The sequence below is a fragment of the Sceloporus undulatus genome, chromosome 3 (assembly GCF_019175285.1).
Source record: "Sceloporus undulatus isolate JIND9_A2432 ecotype Alabama chromosome 3, SceUnd_v1.1, whole genome shotgun sequence".
NCBI classification, from domain to species: Eukaryota; Metazoa; Chordata; class Lepidosauria; order Squamata; family Phrynosomatidae; genus Sceloporus; species Sceloporus undulatus.
The window spans coordinates 13,477,286-13,498,765 of record NC_056524.1 but is presented as its reverse complement, the minus strand read 5'-3'; the positions used below and the strand labels follow the sequence as shown (position 1 = coordinate 13,498,765).

At 44.5% G+C, this 21,480-nt stretch overlaps 1 protein-coding gene across 1 annotated transcript; it reads left to right on the top strand.

Moving 5' to 3' along the window:
• Window positions 1-3,151: 3,151 nt before the first annotated feature.
• FZD4 (frizzled class receptor 4) lies at window positions 3,152-20,587 on the top strand. Its single transcript, XM_042458013.1, has 2 exons — window positions 3,152-3,460; window positions 14,673-20,587. Exons 1-2 carry the CDS (start codon window positions 3,218-3,220, stop codon window positions 16,002-16,004), a joined length of 1,575 nt encoding a protein of 524 aa, XP_042313947.1. The 5' UTR covers window positions 3,152-3,217; the 3' UTR covers window positions 16,005-20,587.
• The last annotated feature ends 893 nt before the right edge of the window (window positions 20,588-21,480 follow it).

Sequence of the window (21,480 nt, the reverse complement as noted above, 5' to 3'; positions counted from 1 at the left end):
ATAAAGTCCAAAAATGCAGACACATGTGGCGATCATATCGCCAGGCCACTTCCCTAGCAATGGTTATCTGCACCAGGAGCCACTCTTTTGTAAAGCTAATGGCTCTCAGTGGTTTCTTCAATCAATCCATGACTTTATTGCACTCCCCAGACCATGAGGCAATAAGCCATTAAACACAGCAATAGTGAAACAACACATAGATAGGTGATGAAATTCAAATATAAATATACAATTGTATACACAATATGGAATGTATTAAAATATATATATTAAAAAACATTAATGCCGGTTTAATAGTAGCACAAATGGTGCTGGGTAATCCTTGCTGCTAAAAAACATTGAGGGGGGAGCCGTGTTGGCCATATAACAAATCCAATAATATCAAAAACCCACCAAGCAGTGATACTTTTATTGGACCAACCAAAGTGCACAGTAGAGATGTTGCAAGCTTTTGAAGCTCCACTGGCTTCTTTATTAGGCAAGGTGTTAAAAACCATACAAGAGGAGGGGGGCCCTGAAGAAGATAGTTATAGGGCTGCATTTGGCTGTTTTTGTTCTTAGTTCAGGTGGCATGGAGGGGTATCTCTTGCAGGATGGCCCCTTATCCATGTGGCTACTGGGAGATTCTTCAAGAAATTTAACATTCATTTGAAACACAAAATAACCCCTTCTTTTCCAATCCACTCTGTCTCCATTCTTTGTGAGGCCACAGGCCCACATTTTTGGACTTTCTTTATGAGGACAGCTAGAACAAAAACAGGTCCTAAAGGGGCCTGTGGCCTCACAAAGGAGGGAGATGTACAGTACTGGATTGCAAAGGAAGTGTTTTTTTGTGCTGCAAATGAATGTTAAATTTCCTGGAGAATCTCCTAGTCCCCACTTGGCCAGAAGGAAGAGGTGCCAGCCTGGAAGAGATACCCCTCCCTCCCTGCCATCTGAACTAAGAATCAAAACAGCAAAATGCAGCCCTATGACTAACATCTTCAGTTTTGAATCCTGTATGATTTTTAATGCCTTTGCTGGATGAAGAAGCCAGTGGAGCTCTGAAAGCTTGCAACGTGTATTTAGTGCATTTTGGTTGGGGGCAGGTACCACTGTTTGGTGGATTTTGGATGTTTTTGGATTAATTCATGGGGATTACTTGCCCACAGAGAATCATGGGGGAATACTTGCCCATAGAGAATCATGGGGGAATACTTCCCCATAGAGAATCATGGGGGAATACTTGCTCATAGAGAATCATGGGGGAATACTTGCCCATAGAGAATCATGGGGGAATACTTGCCCATAGAGAATCATGGGGGAATTCTTGCCCATAGAGAATCATTGAGGAATACTTGCCCATAGAGAATCATTGAGGAATACTTGCCCATAGAGAATCATTGAGAAATACTTGCCCATAGAGAATCATGGGGGAATTCTTGCCCATAGAAAATCATGGAGGAATACTTGCCCATAGCGAATCATGGGGGAATTCTTTGCCCATAGAACATGGGGGAATACTTGCCCATAAGAATCTTGGGGGAATACTGCCCTAGAGAAATGGGGGGAATACTTGCCCTAGTCAGAAATCCTGGGGGAATTCTTGCCCATAGAGAATCATGGGGGAATTCTTGCCCATAGAGAATCCTGGGGGAATTCTTGCCCATAGAGAATCATTGGGAATCACTTGCCCATGAGAAATCATGGGGAATCTTGCCCATAGAAATCATTGGGGAATACTTGCCCAAGAGAAATCATGGGGGATCTTGCCCATAATCATCTGGGGGAATACTTGCCCATAGAGAATCATGGGGGAATATCTTCCCCATAGAGATAGGAATCATGGGGGAATACTGCCATAGAGAATCATGGGGGAATTCTTGCCATAGCGATTGGGGGAATCTTGCCCATAGAGAATCATGGGGAATTCTTGCCCATAGAGACATCATTGAGGAACTACTTGCCCATAGAGAATCATGGGGGAATACTTCCCATACAGATCATGGGGAATCTGCCCATAAGAATCATGGGGGATACTTGCCCATAGAGAATCATGGGGGGAATTCTTGCCCATAGAGAATCAGGAGGAATACTTGCCCAGAGAGATATGGGGGAATTCTTGCCCATAAGCAATCATGGGGGAATATTGCCCATAGAAAATCATGGAGGAATACTTGCCCAGAGAGATCATGGGGAATTCTTGCCCATAGAGGGGGTGCATCATGGGGGAATCTTGCCCATAAGAGAATCATGAGGAATACGTGCCATAGAGAATTAATGGGGAATACTTGCCCATAGAGAATCATGGGGGAATTCTTGCCCATCAGAGGGAATCATGGGGGAATACTTGCCCATAGAGAATCATGGGGGCTTGACCATAGAGAATCATGGGGGAATACTTGCCCATAGAGAATCATTGAAGGAAACTTGCCCATAGAGAATCATGGGGGAATACTTGCCCATAGAGAATCATGGGGAATCTTGCCCATAGAGATCAGGGGGAATACTGCCATAGAGATCTGAGGAATACTTGCCCATAGAGAATAGGGGAATTCTGCTAGGAGAATCATGGGGGAATCTTGCCCATAGAGAATCATGGGGAATCTGCCCCTAGAGAATCAGGGGGAATACTTGGCCCATAGAGAATCATTGGGGAATACTTGCCATAGAGACTCATGGGGGCAACTTGCCATCATGGGGGAATACTTGCCCATAGAGAATCATTGAGGAATACTTGCCCATAGAGAATCATGGGGGAATACTTGCCATCGTTCTACGGACAAGCAATCCCCATGGTTCCCTATGGGCCAGGATGGTTTCTCTATGGGCCAGTGCTGTGCTTTAGTTTTAGTTCCTGGGACCCTTGGCATGACATTCAGGGTATGGAAGGGACCTGCGATTAGTACTGTACAAAAAACCCCGACTAAGGCTTTTCTGCCTGGGGTGAACCTGGAGGTGGGGGGGGTCAGGGGGGTGACCCCAGGAGTCCCCCGGGAGGCCTCTGCCTCCAGCCCCGCCTGCCTCCTCCCTCCCTCTCTCTCCCTCTGCAGGGCTTTCCCCAGACGGAGGGCTCGGTCTGGAGGGTGCGGGGCGGGCCGCTCTCTCCCTCCTCCTCCTCCTCCTCTTGCTGCTGCTGCTGCTGCCGCTGCCTGCCTCCTCTGCCTCGGCCTCCTCCTCCTCCTGCTGCTGCCTGGCTGGCTGGAGCCGGGGCTGGAGCCGGGGCTGCGGGGCTGCGATGGCCCTGGCGCTGGTGCCGGGGCTGCTGCTACTGGCTCTGCTGGGCTGCCGGCTGGCCCAGGGCTTCGGGGAGGACGAGGAGCGCCGCTGCGACCCGATCCGCATCCCCATGTGCCAGAGCCTGGGCTACAACGTCACCAAGATGCCCAACCTGGTCGGGCACGACCTCCAGGCCGACGCCGAACTCCAGCTCACCACCTTCACGCCGCTCATCCAGTACGGCTGCTCCAGCCAGCTCCAGGTCGGTGCCCCCGTCCTTGCAGCAGGCAAGGAAGCTGGGCAGCCCCAGCCTTGGCACAAGCCTCGGAGAGAGAGAGAGAGAGAGAGAGAGAGAGAGAGAGAGAGAGATCTTGCAGCACCTTTGAGACTGGCTGGGAGAAAGAAAGTTGGCAACCTGAGCCTTGGTAGAAGTCTAGGAGAGCTCAGGCTGCCCACTTCCTTGCTTTCAGGGTATAGAGAGAGAGATCTTGTGGCACCTTTGAGACTGACTGGAAGGATCCCATGGGGAAGGGATCGATATGGGAATCCTAGCAGGCGCACAGGTTTGACTCTTACTATGTAAAGCACTGGGCAAACTTTACAGAGGTCTCTAAATAAATGATGATGATGATGATGATGATGATAATAATAATAATAATAATAATGGGATCTCGTAGCACCTTTGAGACTGATTGAAAGGATCCCATGGGGAAGGGATCTGGAAGTCCAAGTAGGAGCACAGATTGAACAGAAAGAACGAAAGTTGGCAACATGATCCTTGGTAGAAGTCTAGGAACGCTCACATATAGGAAGAGCTCTTGTAGCACCACTGACTGAAAGGATCCCATGTGGGATCTGGGAGTCCTAGCAGACCACAAGTTGGACAGGCGGTGTGGGTGTGTGTGATGCAGCGGATCAAAAGGCCAATGCAATTCTAGGCTGCCTCGATAGAAGTACTGTAGTGGACAGGTGCCTACAGAGTTAGGATGGGGGAGACCTGGCTTGACAGCAGCACCTGTGAAAGGGTTCTAGGAGTCCTAGTAGACCACAAGTTGAACAGAAAGAAGTTGACAAGTATAAGCCTCAGTAGAAGTCTAGGAGAGCTCATGCTTCAGTGTATAGAGAGGTCTTGTGAGTAGCACCTTTGAGACTAACTGAAAGGTGTTGAGCATGCAGAGTGATGCAGCAGCTCAAAAGGCCAGTGCGATTCCAGGCTGCCTCAATAAAAGTATAGTGCACAGGTGCGTGCAAATGCAAAGCAATAAGATAGGGGAGACCTGGCTTGACAACAGTATGTCTGAAAGGGTCTCAGCAGGACCACAAGAAAGAAAGAAGTGGGCAGCCTGAGCTTTGGTAGAAGTCTAGGAAAACTCATGCTGCCCACTTGTTTCTGTCAGTTAGTCTCAAAGGTGCTACAAGATCTCTCTACAGACTGATTCTACAGACTAAAAACATGGCTATATCTTTGAATTCTACCACAAGTTGAACATGTAGTGTGAGGCTGCCACTTAAAAAGCCAATGCAGTTCTTTGTTGCTGTGTGCCTCCAAGTTGTTTCTGACTTATGGTGGCCCTAAGGCAAACCTATCATGGAGTTTTCTTGGCGAAGTTTGTTTGGAGGAGGTTTGCCATTGGCTTCCTCTGAAGCTGAGAGAGTGGGACTTGCCCAAGGACACCCAGTGGGTTTCCATGGCTGAACCGGGATTCAAACTCTGATGTCCAAGTGCCCAAACCCAACACTCAAACTGCTCCACCACACTGGCTGGCTCTCAATGAGATTCTAGGCTACCTCAATAGGAATATAGCCTACAGATGCATATAAATGTATAGATATAGGATGGGGAAGACTTGGCTTGACAAGAGTACATGAGAAAGGGATCTAGGAGTCCTAGTAGACCAAAAGTTGAACATGAGGCAACAGTGCGATGCGGCAGCTAAAAAAGACAATGTGATTCTAGGCTGCACCAAAAATGTATAGTGAACAGATGCATAGAAATATATAGGATGGGGACACCTGGCTTGACACTGGGAGGACCAAAGTTTGGGAATTGCTGGTCTAGAGCTTTGCTTTGAAGACACCCTCCATTTTTTGGGAAGGTCTTCTATTTTGTAGTACCTTGTCCGTTTTTGCTCTGAGGACTATCTGGCCACTCTGAACCCAAGTGCAAGGAACCCTTGGTAACCTCAAGCGTTTGGTTCCAGGATCCCCTCCTGTGGATCCCAAAACCCACGAAGACTTCCCAAAGCAAACTTTGATTTTGCCCTTTTATAGAAGGGACACCAGTTTGCTATGCTTTTGTATTTAATGCTATTGTATTTAATGCTATTGTATTTAATTGTATTTGCTGTTGTATTTAATTGGTTGTGGTTGTGTGCCTTCAAGTCATTTCCAACTTCTGACTAGCCAAAGGCAAATCTATCATGGGGTTTTCTTGGCAAGTTTCTTCAGAAGAGGGCTCTGTGTGTGTGTGTGTGTGTGTGTGTGTGTGTGTGTGTGTGTTTTGCCATGACCATCCTTGGAGGCTGAGAGAGTGTGACTGCTTGCCCAGGGTCACCCAGTGAGTTTCCATGTCTGAGCAGGGATTTGAATCCTGCTCCAGACTTGTAGTCCAATACATAAACCACTACGCCACACCGTAGTAAAACTATGTACGTGTGCCTAATCTTAACAATGTTCCAACCACCACACCATGCTGGCTCTCTTGGACAAAGTCACACACTTTCAGCCTCAGAGGATGGCCAGAGAAACCCCTCTCTGAACAGATCTTGCTAAGAAAACCCCATGTAGCAGGGTCAGGGTTTCCAAACTGCAAGAAAGGGACATTCAAAATTTGTGGCAGGCAAGGTTGTGTTCTTCCTAAATATATGTAGGTTGTGTTCTTCCTAAATCCCAAATGGATAAATTTCCAATGGATTATGGAAACCTGCTCAGCCTCAAGAGAAAGCAAGAACAAATCTTGCCAAGAAAACCCCAGGAGAGGTGTCCAGAAGTCGGAAAGGACTTGAAGGCATGCAACAACTACAACAAGATTGCCTTGGGTCTCTCTGAGAAACTGATTTAGAATCATTGTGTTCAAAGAGTGCCCCAGGGGCCATCCTATCCAACCCCAATCTGCTGTACATTGTTCTAGGGTTGCTTTAGGGCCGCCAGAAGTCGGAAGCAACTTAAAGGCATATGACACCAGCCCCAGGGCCCCTTGACACCTCTCTCTTTCTCAGTACCATTTGGTTTGGAAGGCCCCACTCCTGATCCCATTCCACTTGATAGGATTTAACATGGGAGGCAACCTCACAAAGAGAAGAGTTCTCCATGCGGTTTTGGGTTTTGTTTTGTTTTTGGCTGTGCCTAGGTTTGGCTTTAAGACAACAGGAAAGCTGAGGTTTCCAGCGCTCAGAGCTGAGTCACAGGTGGAAGGTGCAAGCCTGAGCCTGTTTACTCAGAAGTAAGCCCCATTGAAACTTCTTTGTCACTGTGCTTTCATGAAGTTAAAAAGGGATACCTGGAGCATGTGCAGAGGGCCTTTCTCCATTGCTAAGCAGTAATCAGTGTGGAGCCAGGGGCTGAACGATCCAGGCAAGGTTGAAATCTCTGTCTCTTCTCATGAATTAAATACTGGCTGGGGTTCAAGGTTGCTTGGAAATCTTGCTCCCTCTGGACCTGGGAGTCTTAATTTGGAATAATCCTCATTGCTGGAAAAGCAGGAGAGCTATTACAACTCTGGAGACCAGGGTTCGAATCTCTGTTTGGCCATGGAAACCTATTGAGTGACCTTGAGCAAGTCACACCCTCTCGGCCTCAGAAAAACCAATGTATATGGGCACCTTAGGATTTCCATAAGTGATTGGAAGGCACACGACAACAAAGCCTTTTAAAATGGGAATGTTTCCAAACTCTTAAGTCATATTACTAGTCATATTAGTAGTTTATTTAAAGAGCCAGCATGCTGTAGTGGTTTGAGCATTGGACTAGAACTCTGGAGTCTAAGGTCCAAATCCCGGCCCAGCTGTGAAACTTTCCAGCTGACCTTGGGCAAGTCACACTCTCCCGGCCTCAGAGGAAGGTAATGGCAAAGCCCCTCTGAAGAAACTAGGCCAAGAAAACCCTATGATAGGCTCACCATAAGTCGGAAATGACTTGGAGGCATGCAACAACAATAAGCTGGGAAAGCAGGCTGAGGTTGTGTTGGGTTAGTCTGGGTAAGCCTTCTACACATGCTTCAAGGTACTTGTCTCTTGCCATTTCACACATACTCCAGCAAGCAAAGGGAATGTTGAAAGGAGGTGTGGGGACACCCGGACCCTCCACCCACCCTGATCTGAGTGCCCTGGATGATCTTGTAACACCCTGTGTAACCCAGCCATGCTGGCTGGTTGCCAGTGGGGATGAAGAAAGAGTGAGTTGTTCCCCAGGCTTTCAAAATGTGGCCATGGGAGCGGAGGAGAGCCTAATCTGCTTCTGGGTGTTTCCAGACAGAAGGCTTTGGGGGGATCAGGTGTGTCGGAATCTGAAGCTGGCACATTGTGTGGAGAGAGAGAGAGAGAGAGAAAGAAAGAATGGGAAAGAAATGGAAAGCCCAGACACACTTCCTTTCACATTCAAGCTGCAGATTTGGAGCCCAAATAAGAATCAGAGTCTGAGAGATCATGGTTTGTTTGGTTTTGCGCTGTTTCATGGCATTATGCCACTTCTTTTTCTTTTTCTTTATATTTAGTTTCCTGCTTTCTCTCTTTTTCTCACCCAGGCATCTGCACTGCAGAAATAATCCTATTTGACACCGCTTTAACAGCCATGGCTCCATGCTACAGAAGACTGACTGGTAGTTTTGTGAGATGTTCAGCCTTCTCAGCTCTGGTTCCACAACAAACTATAAATCCCAGGATTCCATAGCCATGGCAGCAAAAGCAGTGTCAAACTGCATTATTTCTGCAGTGCAGATGCAGCCCGCTTGTGAATCTCTTTTTCTTCTTTGCCTCCAGCAGTGCCCTGTTTGGAGTGTGGCCCCTTGTCTGTATTTGGGAACTTGCATTTAGCTGTTATAACTTTTCAGATATTCCCAACAGTATTCACTCCCAGTAGTTTTGAAAAGGAAAGACGTTGAGCACCATGGAATCTCAAGGGAGCAGGTAGCCCATAGCCCTCCATAGCACTGCAGCGATTTAAGTCTCTGCCCAGTTGTGGATACATACACATCCAGAGCATGAGATTGTTACATTTTTGGACGTCAGTTACCACCTCCTATCAGTTTGTGCCAGGCAGTGAGCGAGAATTAAAATTTATTCACAAACTGTGGCAGCTTTTCTATTTGTAGGGTTTATTCCTGATAGTGCAACCATGGTTGCTGTGAAATGTTGCTGTGAAATGTTGTCATTTCTAATGAGTAGGTCTCTCTAACAGTATAGGTATGCTAGCTAGGGAATTCTGGGAGCTGTAGTCCTTAAAAGGTATATTTTCTGGCATCTTTCCCATAAGGAAAGATTACTGCCATGCAGATTGGGGGTGTATGGTTTCCCTAGACAGATGTTCTTATCCTTCTCCCTGAGATTGAACCCCTCCAACTCTGCAAAGCTCCCACACATACTATGGCAAATGTAAAACAGCAATGTATACTTAAGATGCTTTGCCTTTTTGCCATTTGGTGCATATCGGCAAAGCAAATCCTCAGAACACATTGTGATTGTTGTTGCTGTGTGACTTCAAGTTGTTTCCAACTTATGCCAACCCTATCACAGGGTTTTCTGGTGCTGAGAGACCTTGACTCATCCAAGGTCACCCAGTGGGTTTTCATGGCCAAGTGGAGAATCAAACCCTATATATACATGTTATATCTCCCATCACAGAAGGGTAGACACATTGCAAGACTACAGCATTCTAGTTAATGGGTTAATAATGTTACAGGCTGCATGTTAGTTTGGGTTGTGTTTTGCAAAAGATAAGGCCCTGAGGCCTGAATAGCAAAATTAAGGACATTGTGAGCTATAAAGCAGGAATATTGATGACAATGGGCTGGTTAAGTCCACCACTGGTTTTAGTCCACACTGTCACAGAGCCACAGGTGCCAAATCGGTACCACAACGGAGTACTGTGGCAAAGCATTTCACTCTTCAGTGAAAGCTTGCCTTAGATATCTGGTATCTTCCTCCTTTCTAGAGTTTGATTTGCACACATTACATACACCCTCTCCTCCGATTGGTTTTAGGGGAGATTCTCTCAGCATCCCCAGCAGCAAGCCACAGTTCTGTGTTTTCCTCTGTTGTTGCAGTGAAAATCAGGAGCAAAGCTCAGGGGAAAACATATCTTTTGGCTCACAAGACCCATCATCCCCCAGGCAGCATAGCTGTGTGCCTTAATAATAATAATAATAATAAAATTTATTTATATACCGCTATTCCATTTGATCACAGCGGTGTACAACAATTGCAATGACGATACAATACAAGATAAAAATTGCAATAAACCTTCAAGGAGTCCAGCCAGTACAGGATAGAGGAAAAAGCAGCACAATCACCAAGCAGTCTTAACTCTCATTCTGGCTCTGCTTTGGCGCTGCCTGGCACAGAAGAAGTAGTGGCTGATGTTTAGGAGACAGGAAAAGAGCACAAAAACAGAAGGAACTTTAGCAAAGGATTTTATGGCAACAGAAAGAATAAGACCCTGGATTAATTTTGTCTTTATTATCGATGGGAAGAGAAGATTGCAAATAGTGGAGAAAGCATTTGGATGCCTCATACATACCTTGCCGCCTTGCCGTTTAATTGTCAATTTTTTCTTTCCAAAGTAAAGGGAACGGCAGGTGCAGTTTGAGGCCAGTAAAGTTTCTGACCACTTTCCCTCTTCCTTTATCTTCTTGCCTTGCAAATCCTCACTCTACAGATTTTATACTTTGTCTGTTAAACGGCGGTATTGTTTTCTTTAAAAAGCTGGATAACTTGGTGTTCATACACACTATAGAAATAATGCAGTTTGACACTACATTAAGTGCTGTAGCGCCATCCTATGGAATCCCCGGATTTGGCAGTGAAGGCTAAAGACCTTGCAAAACTACAAGAGCTACAGCACTTAAAGTAGGGTCAAACTGCATTATTTCAACAATGTAGATGCAATCTTAGTGGTTAATTCAAGACTCCAAACTCAAATAGTTAAAGTAATGGTTCTAGAAATATGCATAAATGTTTAAACAGATTAATTGCTTACATTTACATCATGGCTTTCTTCCAAGAACTTTTAAGTCCACTCAGTACACAGCGCTCTGCATCTATTTTATTTTATTTTAACAAGAACCCTGCAAGAGAGTTTAGGCTGAGAATATGTCACTGGCCCCAAATCAGTGATCTTTGTGTCAGAATGGGGATTTGAACCTTGATCTCCCTAGTTTCAGTTTGACTCAATCTTAATAAAGCCTAGAAAAGTAACTTTAGTGAATGATCACCACTCCCAGAATCCCTGGCAACATGGTGGGGGATTTTGGGAGTGGTAGTCTTAATGAGCCAGCATGGCGTAGTGGTTTGAACATTGCATTACGATCCTGGATTCGAATCCCTGCTTGGCCATGGAAACCTACTGGGTGACCTTGTGCAAGTCACACCCTCTCAGCCTTAGAAAACTGTACTATACAGTTGCCTTAAGGTCTCCATAGTTAGAAATGACTGGAAGGCACACAACAAGGATTATTAGTTTATGTAAAGAGCAAGCATGGCATAGTGGTCTGAGCATTACACTAGACTCTGGCGATCAGTATTCAAATTCCAGCTTGACCACGAAACCCACTGGGTGACCTTTGGCAAGTCTCACTCTCAGCCTCAGAGGATGGCAGTGGTAAAGCCCCTCTGAAGAGACTTGCCAAGAAAGCCCCATGACAGATTTACCATAACTAGTTTATTTGTACGCCACATTTCCCACCACACCTTCTGCTCCGAAAGGTTGACAAAAGTTAAACAAACACACCAACAATATACTGATAAGGATGACGAAGAATATTGTAATGTTTTTGTTATTGTTACATTATGACCACCACACCAGTTTGCTCAGCCTCAAGAAAGTAAAACCAAAAGGCTAAGCAGATGCACAAGAAAGCACTTCCCTGGAGCAAACTTTTCCACTGGGTGTGAATCAACAGATAAGAAACCAAGTTACAGTAACAGTTCAATCCAGGGGGGCCTGGGGTTGCTTGTATGGCCAAAACACATATTCCAAAAATCGCAGCTGCCTCCTTTCCTTTCCCTTCCCTTCCCTTCCCTCCCTCCTGAGGTTAATTTGCACATGCAGTTGGCTTGACACCATGAACCCAAAAGAAGATTTTTATTTTTATTTTTTTTAAGTTGTAGATTGGCAGGTTCTCCCTGTCCAAGTGTATGTTCCTTCTGGCAGCTCAGGAATTTGGACTGCAGCTCACACCGGAGAGTATGCTCCGAATCGGAGCTCATAAACAAAATGAGAAACAGCTATGTCTTAAGTATGCCAGTTATTTTCACACCAGTAGGGAGAGAAATCTTCAGCTTGGCTTCTGAAAGCAGGAAAACAGAATGTACTCAAGAAACAGGCGACCGAGACGTTCCCATGCTTAGATCAATTCCCAGGCCAATAAATTCATTCTCTCTTTTTTTTTCTTTTACTTTTTCAAAATGCTCCTGCAAATAGGTTTAAACATGATACCAGCCCACAGATATTTTTACGATCCCACCATTAGTAATTTGTGAGCTGAAAAATATTGGCTGTCTCTGCAAGCAGAAATAATGCAGTTTGATACCACTTTAACTGCCATGGCTGTGGAATCATGGGATTTGTAGTTTGGTGAGATATTCAGGTGCCTATGCCAGAGAGATCTGGTGCCACAATAAACTCCAGTTCCAAGGTTCCATAGCATTGAGTCAAAGCAATTAAAGCAATGTCAAATAGCATTATTTCTACAGTGCAGAGGTAGCAATTGTTAATCTCAGAAACATCCCTTCCTGCTCACCTAAAGAGGTTCTCTTGCTTCCAACATCTAAAATATGTAGATGTTTATATGTTTGATTATCTTTTAAAAATAGCTGCTGCTTTCTTGTGTGGTTTGCAGAAGAGACCAGCCTGTTGCTTCCTTCTGATTATGAGATGAAAAGTTTGGCTTCCCTTTGAGAAACCTGGCTTCAAATGTGACTTTTGCTCTGTAACTTTTTACATATGAGCTTGGGCCACACTGCCTTTCGACCTCAACTTCTATCTGTAAAATGGGAGCAATAAGACAATGAGATTTATTTCTACTCATACAGAAGTTTCAGAACTTTAAAGAACTCCTTGTTACTTCTGATTTCCATGGTCTGGGTGTTCCCAAAACTAACTCTGGGAACCTAAATGCATGAACCAGGGAGCAAGCGCCATTGAACATAGGGGGACTTACTGTTGAGTAAATATGCTGAGATGCAGAATTAATGCAGTTTAATACCTCTTTAACTGTCATGGCTTAGTGCTATGGAACTTTGGGAATTGTAGTTTTGTGATATAATCAGCCTTCACTGTCAGAGCTCTGGTGCCACAACAAACTACAAATCCCAGGATTCCATAGCATTGAGCCCTGGCAGTTAAAACAGTGTCAAATGGGATCCCAGGGCAGATCCAGGCTACAATTGTACTGTGACTCCAACATAGCAGGAGCTAGTTTGTCTGAGAGCCCTTTAATGTGCCTCACAGTCCATTGGCATCAAACATGCATTTAGCAATAATGGCTCTATATCTCTCTGACTCTTAGCTGATCCCAGTTGATTCTCATGCCAGCATAAAATTAATTGAGAACTGATCCAGTTTGAGCATGCTGATCTTTGTGGTCAAGCACATTCTTCTTACAATCAGTTGAAAAAAATACCCCACGAATGTATGTACAGTACATTCAGTTCAGTCAAGCAATATACTTTCCCTGGATCCTATCATTTCAGATTACATTTCCAGCACTAGATTTCTGAATCCCCATTTTCAGATCCATATATGCCCCGACAAAATGATTCCATGCACACAGAGGAATAGCATATTGTGAATAAGACAGGGTAAGCCAAGTTTGAGTAATATGTGACCTTCTAAATGTCTGGCTGCAAAATCCATTATCCCTCACCATTGAACATGTTGGTTAGGGTTGCAGTCCAGTGTCTGACCATATTGATTTCATACATGCATGGAGGAAAATTCAAATATTCTCATCTGCAGTGTGTGCGCATGTGCCTTCAACTTGCTTGTTGACTTATGGCAACCCCATGAATTTCAGAGGGTTTTCGTTTGCAAGGAATCCTGAGGTGGTTCTGCCAGTTCCTTTTTCTGAAATGTAGCCTACAGCCCCTGGTATACACTGGTGGTTTCCCATCCAAGTACTAAACAGGGCTGATCCTGCTTAGCTTCCAAAATGAGACAGGATCTGGTGCCTTTAGGGTATTTAGGCTCCTGCAGCAAGCAACACAGACCACACTGTATCTATACTGCAGAATTAATGCACTGCTTTAATGGCACAATGCTATGGAATCCCAGGATTTGTAGTTCTGTGAACTATTTAGCCTTTCTCCATCAGAAAGCTCTGATGCTACAACAAACTACAAATCCCAGGATTCTATAGGATGGAGCCATAATAGTTAAAGTGGTATCAAGCAGCATTAGTTCTGCAGTGTAGCAGCAGCCTTAGAAAAACTTGACCAGCTTGATTCTATTTCATATCTAAATTGATTCTTGGTCAGTTATGAGATTTGAAGTCTTAAAGAATTGGGGATGATGGAAGCTACATATTACAGCTCTCACATAATTAAACAAAGAGTGGGACTCTTTTCCTGTTTTACCGAATTTCCCTTCTTGTATTTTCTATTCTGAGTTTCTGTGTTTGTTTTTTAAAAAGTGCTCCATTATTTGTTCTTCAAGACCAAAGTCCTATTTTATTTTGTAAACTACAGCGGCATGTCAGTTAAGGTTACAGTCCTGGCCAAAACTGTCCATGAGCAGAGGCCAATACTTTTACTAAGCAAGATGTTATAAAGGGAAGTGTGCATGCTTTTGACTTCTGCAAAAGTGTTCAGCAGGTTAGCCTGATGAGGAGTTTTGTGAAACTTGAAACCTGCTGACTTTTCGTGATCATTCCCGATAATAATATTGCCTAACTAGATTTTGGGCTTTTCGCCTCTCAGGACCTGTATAGCTGTTTTTGTTTTCACATATGCACTCTTTCTCTCTTGGTGTCGCTTTCATGCACACATGTACACAAACATGTACAGAGCTTTGAAGGCAACCTTTCTCTGCTATTTTTCTATAGCAGATAAATGAGAACATGTATGCCTAGGTTTTGAGTCATTGTGTATTGTTTTCTATTAATGACTTACAGAGCCTGAGGACATTCCATTTTTGAACTACATCTCTTGGGAGGTTAATTTAAAAAATCACTTTTCTAAGCTCCACTTTTTTAGCCCAAGGTAAGAGAACATGGTGAATATCTTTGACCCACTGACACCTTCTTACCCTCTTGTCTCTTCCAGTTTTTCCTCTGCTCCGTCTACGTTCCCATGTGCACAGAGAAGATCGACATCCCCATTGGACCCTGTGGCGGCATGTGTCTCTCTGTCAAAAGGCGATGTGAGCCTGTCCTGAAAGAATTTGGGTTCTCCTGGCCAGAAAGCTTGAACTGTAGCAAGTTCCCACCCCAGAATGACCACAACCACATGTGCATGGAAGGTCCAGGGGATGAAGAGGTTCCCCTCCATAGCAAAGTGCCTCTCCATCCTGGAGAGGAGTGCCACAGCATCGGATCTAATTCTGACCAATATATCTGGGTTAAAAGGAGCCTAAACTGCGTGCTCAAGTGTGGCTATGATGCCGGCCTCTATAGCCGCTCGGCCAAGGCGTTCACCGACACCTGGATGGCAGTCTGGGCAAGTCTGTGCTTCATTTCCACTGCCTTCACCGTCTTGACCTTTCTCATTGACTCCTCTCGCTTTTCCTACCCGGAGCGCCCCATTATATTTCTGAGCATGTGCTACAATATTTATAGCATTGCTTATATTGTCCGGCTGACCGTAGGCCGGGAAAGGATTTCCTGCGATTTTGAAGAGGCGGCAGAACCTGTCCTCATCCAGGAGGGCCTCAAGAATACAGGATGTGCTATAATTTTTTTGTTGATGTACTTTTTTGGGATGGCGAGCTCCATCTGGTGGGTGATCCTGACACTGACCTGGTTTCTGGCAGCAGGACTTAAATGGGGTCACGAGGCCATCGAAATGCACAGCTCCTATTTCCACATAGCTGCCTGGGCTATCCCAGCGGTGAAAACCATTGTCATCTTGATCATGAGGCTAGTCGACGCAGATGAGCTGACTGGACTCTGCTACGTCGGAAACCAGAACCTGGATGCGCTAACAGGATTTGTCGTGGCTCCCCTTTTTACCTATTTGGTGATAGGGACTCTTTTCATCGCCGCTGGCTTGGTGGCTTTATTTAAAATCCGGTCCAACCTTCAGAAGGACGGGACCAAAACAGACAAGCTGGAGAGGCTCATGGTGAAAATTGGGGTCTTTTCGGTGCTCTACACCGTCCCAGCTACCTGTGTCATTGCTTGTTACTTTTATGAAATCTCCAATTGGACTATCTTCCGCTACTCGGCGGATGACTCTAACATGGCTGTGGAAATGCTCAAGATTTTCATGTGCCTGCTTGTGGGCATCACATCAGGCATGTGGATCTGGTCTGCCAAAACGCTGCACACCTGGCAGAAGTGCTCCAACAGATTGGTGAACTCAGGGAGGGTAAAACGGGGGGAGAAAAGAGGTGATGGCTGGATGAAGCCTGGGAAGGGGAACGAGACTGTGGTATAAACAAAACAAAACAAAACAAAACACCTCTAGTGGGCAGTTTCTGTTTTTCCCTTTCTCCCTCCCAGTGTGAGAAGAGTTGGCTGCACAGAGCAGAAATGGTTGATTTTCAAGCTGGGAAAGAAACCACACAGAAACTTGGCATTTTTGCAGAATTTGGGAATTGCTTGAGCAGAGAAGACCCCACGGTAAGGACTTGTGTGCTACAAAGAGTAGAGCAGAGCTTCTGAAAAGGAAACATGAAAGCCCGGCTGTGGCTTCAGAAAGCTGTGAAAACAAACCTCAGCACCCATTGGGACTTCTATTGGAAAGAAGCATCCTGTGGAACTTTACACCATCCTCTAATAACACAAAATGTGCCTTCTCTTTCTCTTTCTCTCTCTCCCCTAAATTCTTGCTCCTTCACAAGTCATCTATTTAGCAATAGCTCTTAAAGTAAAAAAAAAAAGGAAGGAATTCAGAGGGCAAATATGTCTGCCAGTGTAGGAGACTTTTGTGAAGAGTAGTGGTTGCCTCTTTTAGGAAACCCATAACCCAGAGGCCTGCCACCTAGAAGAGACAGAAGCTTATGTTCACTATTAGTTCCTGTATCATTGCAATATTTTCAATTAAGTCAAAATACTACAAAATGTTATGCAAGCTGTTGGATTCTACAGAGCTCTTCATCCAGCTAAATGGTAAACAAAGCAAGCAGGGGTTGAGGAGGAAAGCTGGCTGGTGTTGAAGTCACAGAGTGCCCATCTGCATTGCAGAAGTAATGAAGTTTGACATCGCTTTAACTGCCATGGCTCCATCCTACAGAATCCTGGTAATTTGGTGAGGCACCAGCATTCTTTGGCAGAGAAGACTAAAAATCTCATAAATCTACAAATCCCAGGATCCCACAGGATAGCGCTAAAGCACTAAAAGTGGTGCCAAACTGCATTATTTCTGCCATGTCAATACAGCCAGAGTCTGTTTTTAGTTATAAGATGGAATGTGAGAGGTGGTAGCAGGTATTAAAATTAGGCTTGACAGGGTGATGTGCAGGTTTCTGGTTGTACCCAGGACGGTCCCTAGGGCTGCAGGGTTCAAGAAACCAACTGCTGCTCTGCTCTTTTTCAAAATACATAATTCAGTTATTTTGTGCCCGTGTTCAAGCAAAATGTTTTTGTGCCTTCAAATCAACTCCAATTTATGGTGACTGCATCCTCAGGTTTTTCTAACAAGATTCCTTCAGAGGAGGTTTTTATTACCTTCCTCCAAGGCTGAAAAAGTGTGAATTGTCCAGGGTTACCCAGTGGGTTTCTGTGGCTGATCATGGGATTCAAACCCTGGTCTCCTGGACTCTTAGTCCAATTCTGAAGCCACCACACCATGCTGGCTTGGAAACATACTGCCCTAAGGTAGATCCACTGAATAAATTGATGAATAGTAAGTCCACAAGTATATAAATCCCACTGATTTGGTGGGTCTGGTCTAGTTGGGACTAGCACTTGGATTTGAGTAATAGATTCCTTTGGATTATGGATGAGAATTGTACAGTTCACTGTGCTGTTGAAGTGTAATGCCCAGCATACCTTAGAAATGGCTATGTTGGCTAGGACTGCTGGGAGTTGCAATTCAACAATTCTGGAAGACTGCACAATTCCCACCTCTGCTTTGGAAGGCAGAAAACAAAAATAGAGAAGCTGGACAAATGAACAAAGATAGATAAATTTAGACAAGGTATTGTTGTTGTTTTAAAGAAAACCAAATTCAGGAACTTAGCTAGCTAGAGGCAGCGTAGCCTCAGACCTGCCATCTCCTAATGGTACAAAATCCTCTTCATTCATCATCAAATCCCACTAAAATTCAGTGTTCTTCCAGTCAAATGTAAAGTCTGTCTTTATATCTCTATGTTGATGGGGTATGGGGGTGTCAAACCTGAAAAAGTAAACAAGAATCCAGATAATTTGATTCAGAATGGGCAAGTTCCTAATACTGGAGGGTTCTACTCCATTCAAGCCAATAGCAGATTCAGGGGCTGTACAGAACAGCACTTTGTGCCAGCCTGTATAAGCGGTGAGGGCTCCAAGGCCTTAGCTACGCTGCCTGGCCGCCATTATGGCATGCATCCATATGGTGCACACCATGATGGCACGCACCGTGCGCAGCGCCCAAATGGTGCGGCACAGAAGGGGCATCATGATGGCACACTGTGGTGCTTCCTTCCAGGAAGCTGCTTGGAGCAGCTTCTTTTTGTTCCCTAGAGGGAGCGGATTGGTGCTGCTGTGACTGGCAAAGAGGGGTGGCATCCCACTGTCCATCTGTACAGCCCCTCACCTTGCTATTAGAATTGGTCTGCCACCACCAAGGTTCCTATCTCCAAAACTGTAGCAACAGTGGTGGCTTTCTGTGGGGCAGAACAAAGTGCTCTGAAGGAAAGGGAAGAATGAAAAGATCCATGTGTTGTCAGTGAACATTGGCAGCAGCAAATGGGAGCAGCAAAAATGGTCAAGAAGAGGGCATTTACAGTTGGCCTTCCATATCCATGGATTCTTTATCTGTGGCTTCAACCATCCACAGCTTGAAAATATTTTTAAAGATATAAATTTCAGAAAGTAAACCTTGATTTTGCCATATTAGTATGTCATTGTATTTAATGGGTCTTGAGGATCCATGGATTTTGGTATCCACAGCAGGTCCGGGAACCAAACTTCAGTGGATAGCATGGCCTAGACTGCAAACGCCTTATTTTGAGAAAAGTTATGAAACACAATGGTCCCTTTGCTAAGAGGAATCTTTGCTTTAAGGCAAAGATAGGCCACTGGGTTGGGTCCAGGGGTCATTTTCATCCTCCTCTGGCTGCATACCCCTCAACTGTCCCAATTTGGCAAGGACAATCCTGATTAGTCCTCTGCCATCCTGCTTTAACAGCTGTTTTTCAAATGTTGCAGTTCCTCTCTCCATTTCCCATTTCTCCCTTTGTCATTAGCTTACTTCAGTTGTTGAGAATTGAATTGCAAAATTGCAAAACTAGTTTACATTCCTCAGTGGAGGGAGAGGACAGTTGGGGATGAAATTTTGTCTTTCCCAGTGGGCTTAAGCAAAAGCAAACTGCTGCGGTCTCTCCTAGCTTGCATGTTCTCCCACATTAATAACTTTTCTTGTGAAATGCTGGAGAGTATGCAGCTCTATCTAATCTTGCTTGATGGGGAAGGCTACATATATTGAGAAGTCTGGATTTGAAACCAATATCCTCCTTGAAGCTCTTTGACAGGCTTTAAAATGGGTGCATTGGCTCTAACAGCAAAGCGCCTTAGACGGAGGTCCCCATTGAAACCATTAGGACAAATTAATCCTCATTCAGCTTCCATTGCCTTCCGAGGGAGCTCAAGTTTAGTTCCTTTTGTCAGGATCCAGCCTCCTGCACACACTCTAAAGTTGTTGGCTCTGAAGCTGGGCTGTCATGTGCTCCTTTTTACCCACATCTTGTGCACAGCCCCTGGTGGGGTTTTCAATTGCACAGGGTGGAACTGGGCAGCATAGGCCTTGTTCGAGGAGGTCTGGTAAACTGAGCCATTTATGTAAGAGAGGGCTGCCAACAAAAGTAAATGCCTGCAGGGTTGAATTAATTATAAGGCGAGATTCCTAACTCTGATGATGACGGAGTTATCCATGCGCTTTGGAAGCCATGTGTTTGATTTTCCAAAAATTCAGTACTTTGATAAACTGTGTCTTTTGTGGTGTAGTCCCTTTCAAACTGTAAACTGGAGATGGTTGAAATGCCACACTGCATGATTAAGAACCTCAAATACACCAACATGTTGAGAACGAGCACATTGAGAGTACTTCTCCTTGTGCTAGTTGTCTGTGTGCAGGGATATTTTTTTAAAATGGGATGTTCAGCGTGTAATTCCTCATCTCCTGTCTCCAGAACCTGCATGTAGAAAACTAGCACATCAGGGAGAGGCTCTCCTTTTGCTAGTTTTCTTTTTGCAAGGCTAATTAAGCTGTTAGTCTGAATGTGTCCATCCACTTTTGACGGCCACAGTTTTGTAACCATCCATAGCGTGCAAGCAGAACATTTCACTGTTGTTTTTGATGGGATTTGTGTGGTGTTCCCCACAGTAAAACTCATGAGCACTCTATTGTGCAGCTCCTTTTGTCATTGGAGCTTTGCTTAAGAGCCTAAAATTCCTCTTTGATTGCACTGGCCCTTATCTTATCAGAAGAGGCACCAAAAAAGAAAAAAAAAGAAAAAAAATTAGAAACTGAAACCTGAGCTTAAAAGATTTAACAGCCCAATCTCAATGTATCTCTCCCCTTTTCTCCCCTGTTCCCTGAATCTTTAGCCTTTCCTCTGACCTGGATAGGTGATCCTGCTATTTCCCAGATTCCTGTGGTATTCTTTGGTCTAAGAAATCCCCCCTCTTTTTTTAAAAAAATTTTTATAGTCCATCAACATGGGGCTAATGAGGAAAAGTGAATGGAGGGTCGTTTTTGACAATTGGCTTATTCAGAGCCTGTTGTGTTTGGTGTTTTGTTTTTAAAAAAATCTCTTCTCCCCATCCCTCCCCTCCACCTCCTTCACATAAACTAATCTGGCTTTCCCCGGAGACCCATTGCATTAAGCAATTAAGGCTTAATATATTTCACTCTGTGTGATTGCATCTGTGTTGACGCCAGTCTGGGCCCAACCGAAATGTTAAGTTCTTTGGCAGCTTTGCATTCACACAGATCAGTTGCATAATTTGTGTGTCAATTACAATTAGGAGGACATTCTCCAGCCATGAGATGGGGCTACAACTGAACCCACTCCCATCACAGTGAGAGTGCCTTTCTTGTCTTTTATCAGTCTAAGAATGCAAGCGTGTGTGTGCTTTTGTCTTTAGCCAAAATGGGATCATTGTCCCCTGCCTTTACTATTTTAAAGGATCCAAAAAAGGGGGAAAGTAATGAGTAATGCTATTTCAAAAGTAAAATGGCAAGGTAGAGAGGAGGATCAGGCAACCATAGCTAGAGTGTGATAGTTGTCAAGTTCTCAGTTGGCTTTAGCATTCAGGGACGCAACATGAGGCATCTTAGATGTTCATTTTTTAATAATGGGATTTTAATTGTAACCTTGTTAACTGTGCCTGGTCAGTTTGGGGACTGGGGAGGGTCTGCTTTATTGCCTTGTATTGGCCATAAACTTGTGGTTGTCTACCCGTGTAAGTTCCCTTACAAATGCAGTTGTAATTTTTTGGCCTAATTACAACATATCTTGAATCCTATTCTTAGGCCAGTGAATCCATTGGATTTATCTTTGTGATGACTTGCTATTCAACAGTTGATTAAATGGGTCCACTCTAGTTAGGACAAACCCACAGGATTCCTGCCATATGATGGCACATTTTGGGATGGTATGCAAAGGGATCTTTTAGCACCTTTAAGACTAACTGTGAAAAAAGTTGTTGCATAAGCCTTCATAGATTTAGATGGATGGAGAAGCAGACCAAGTCTAGAAAAGCTTATG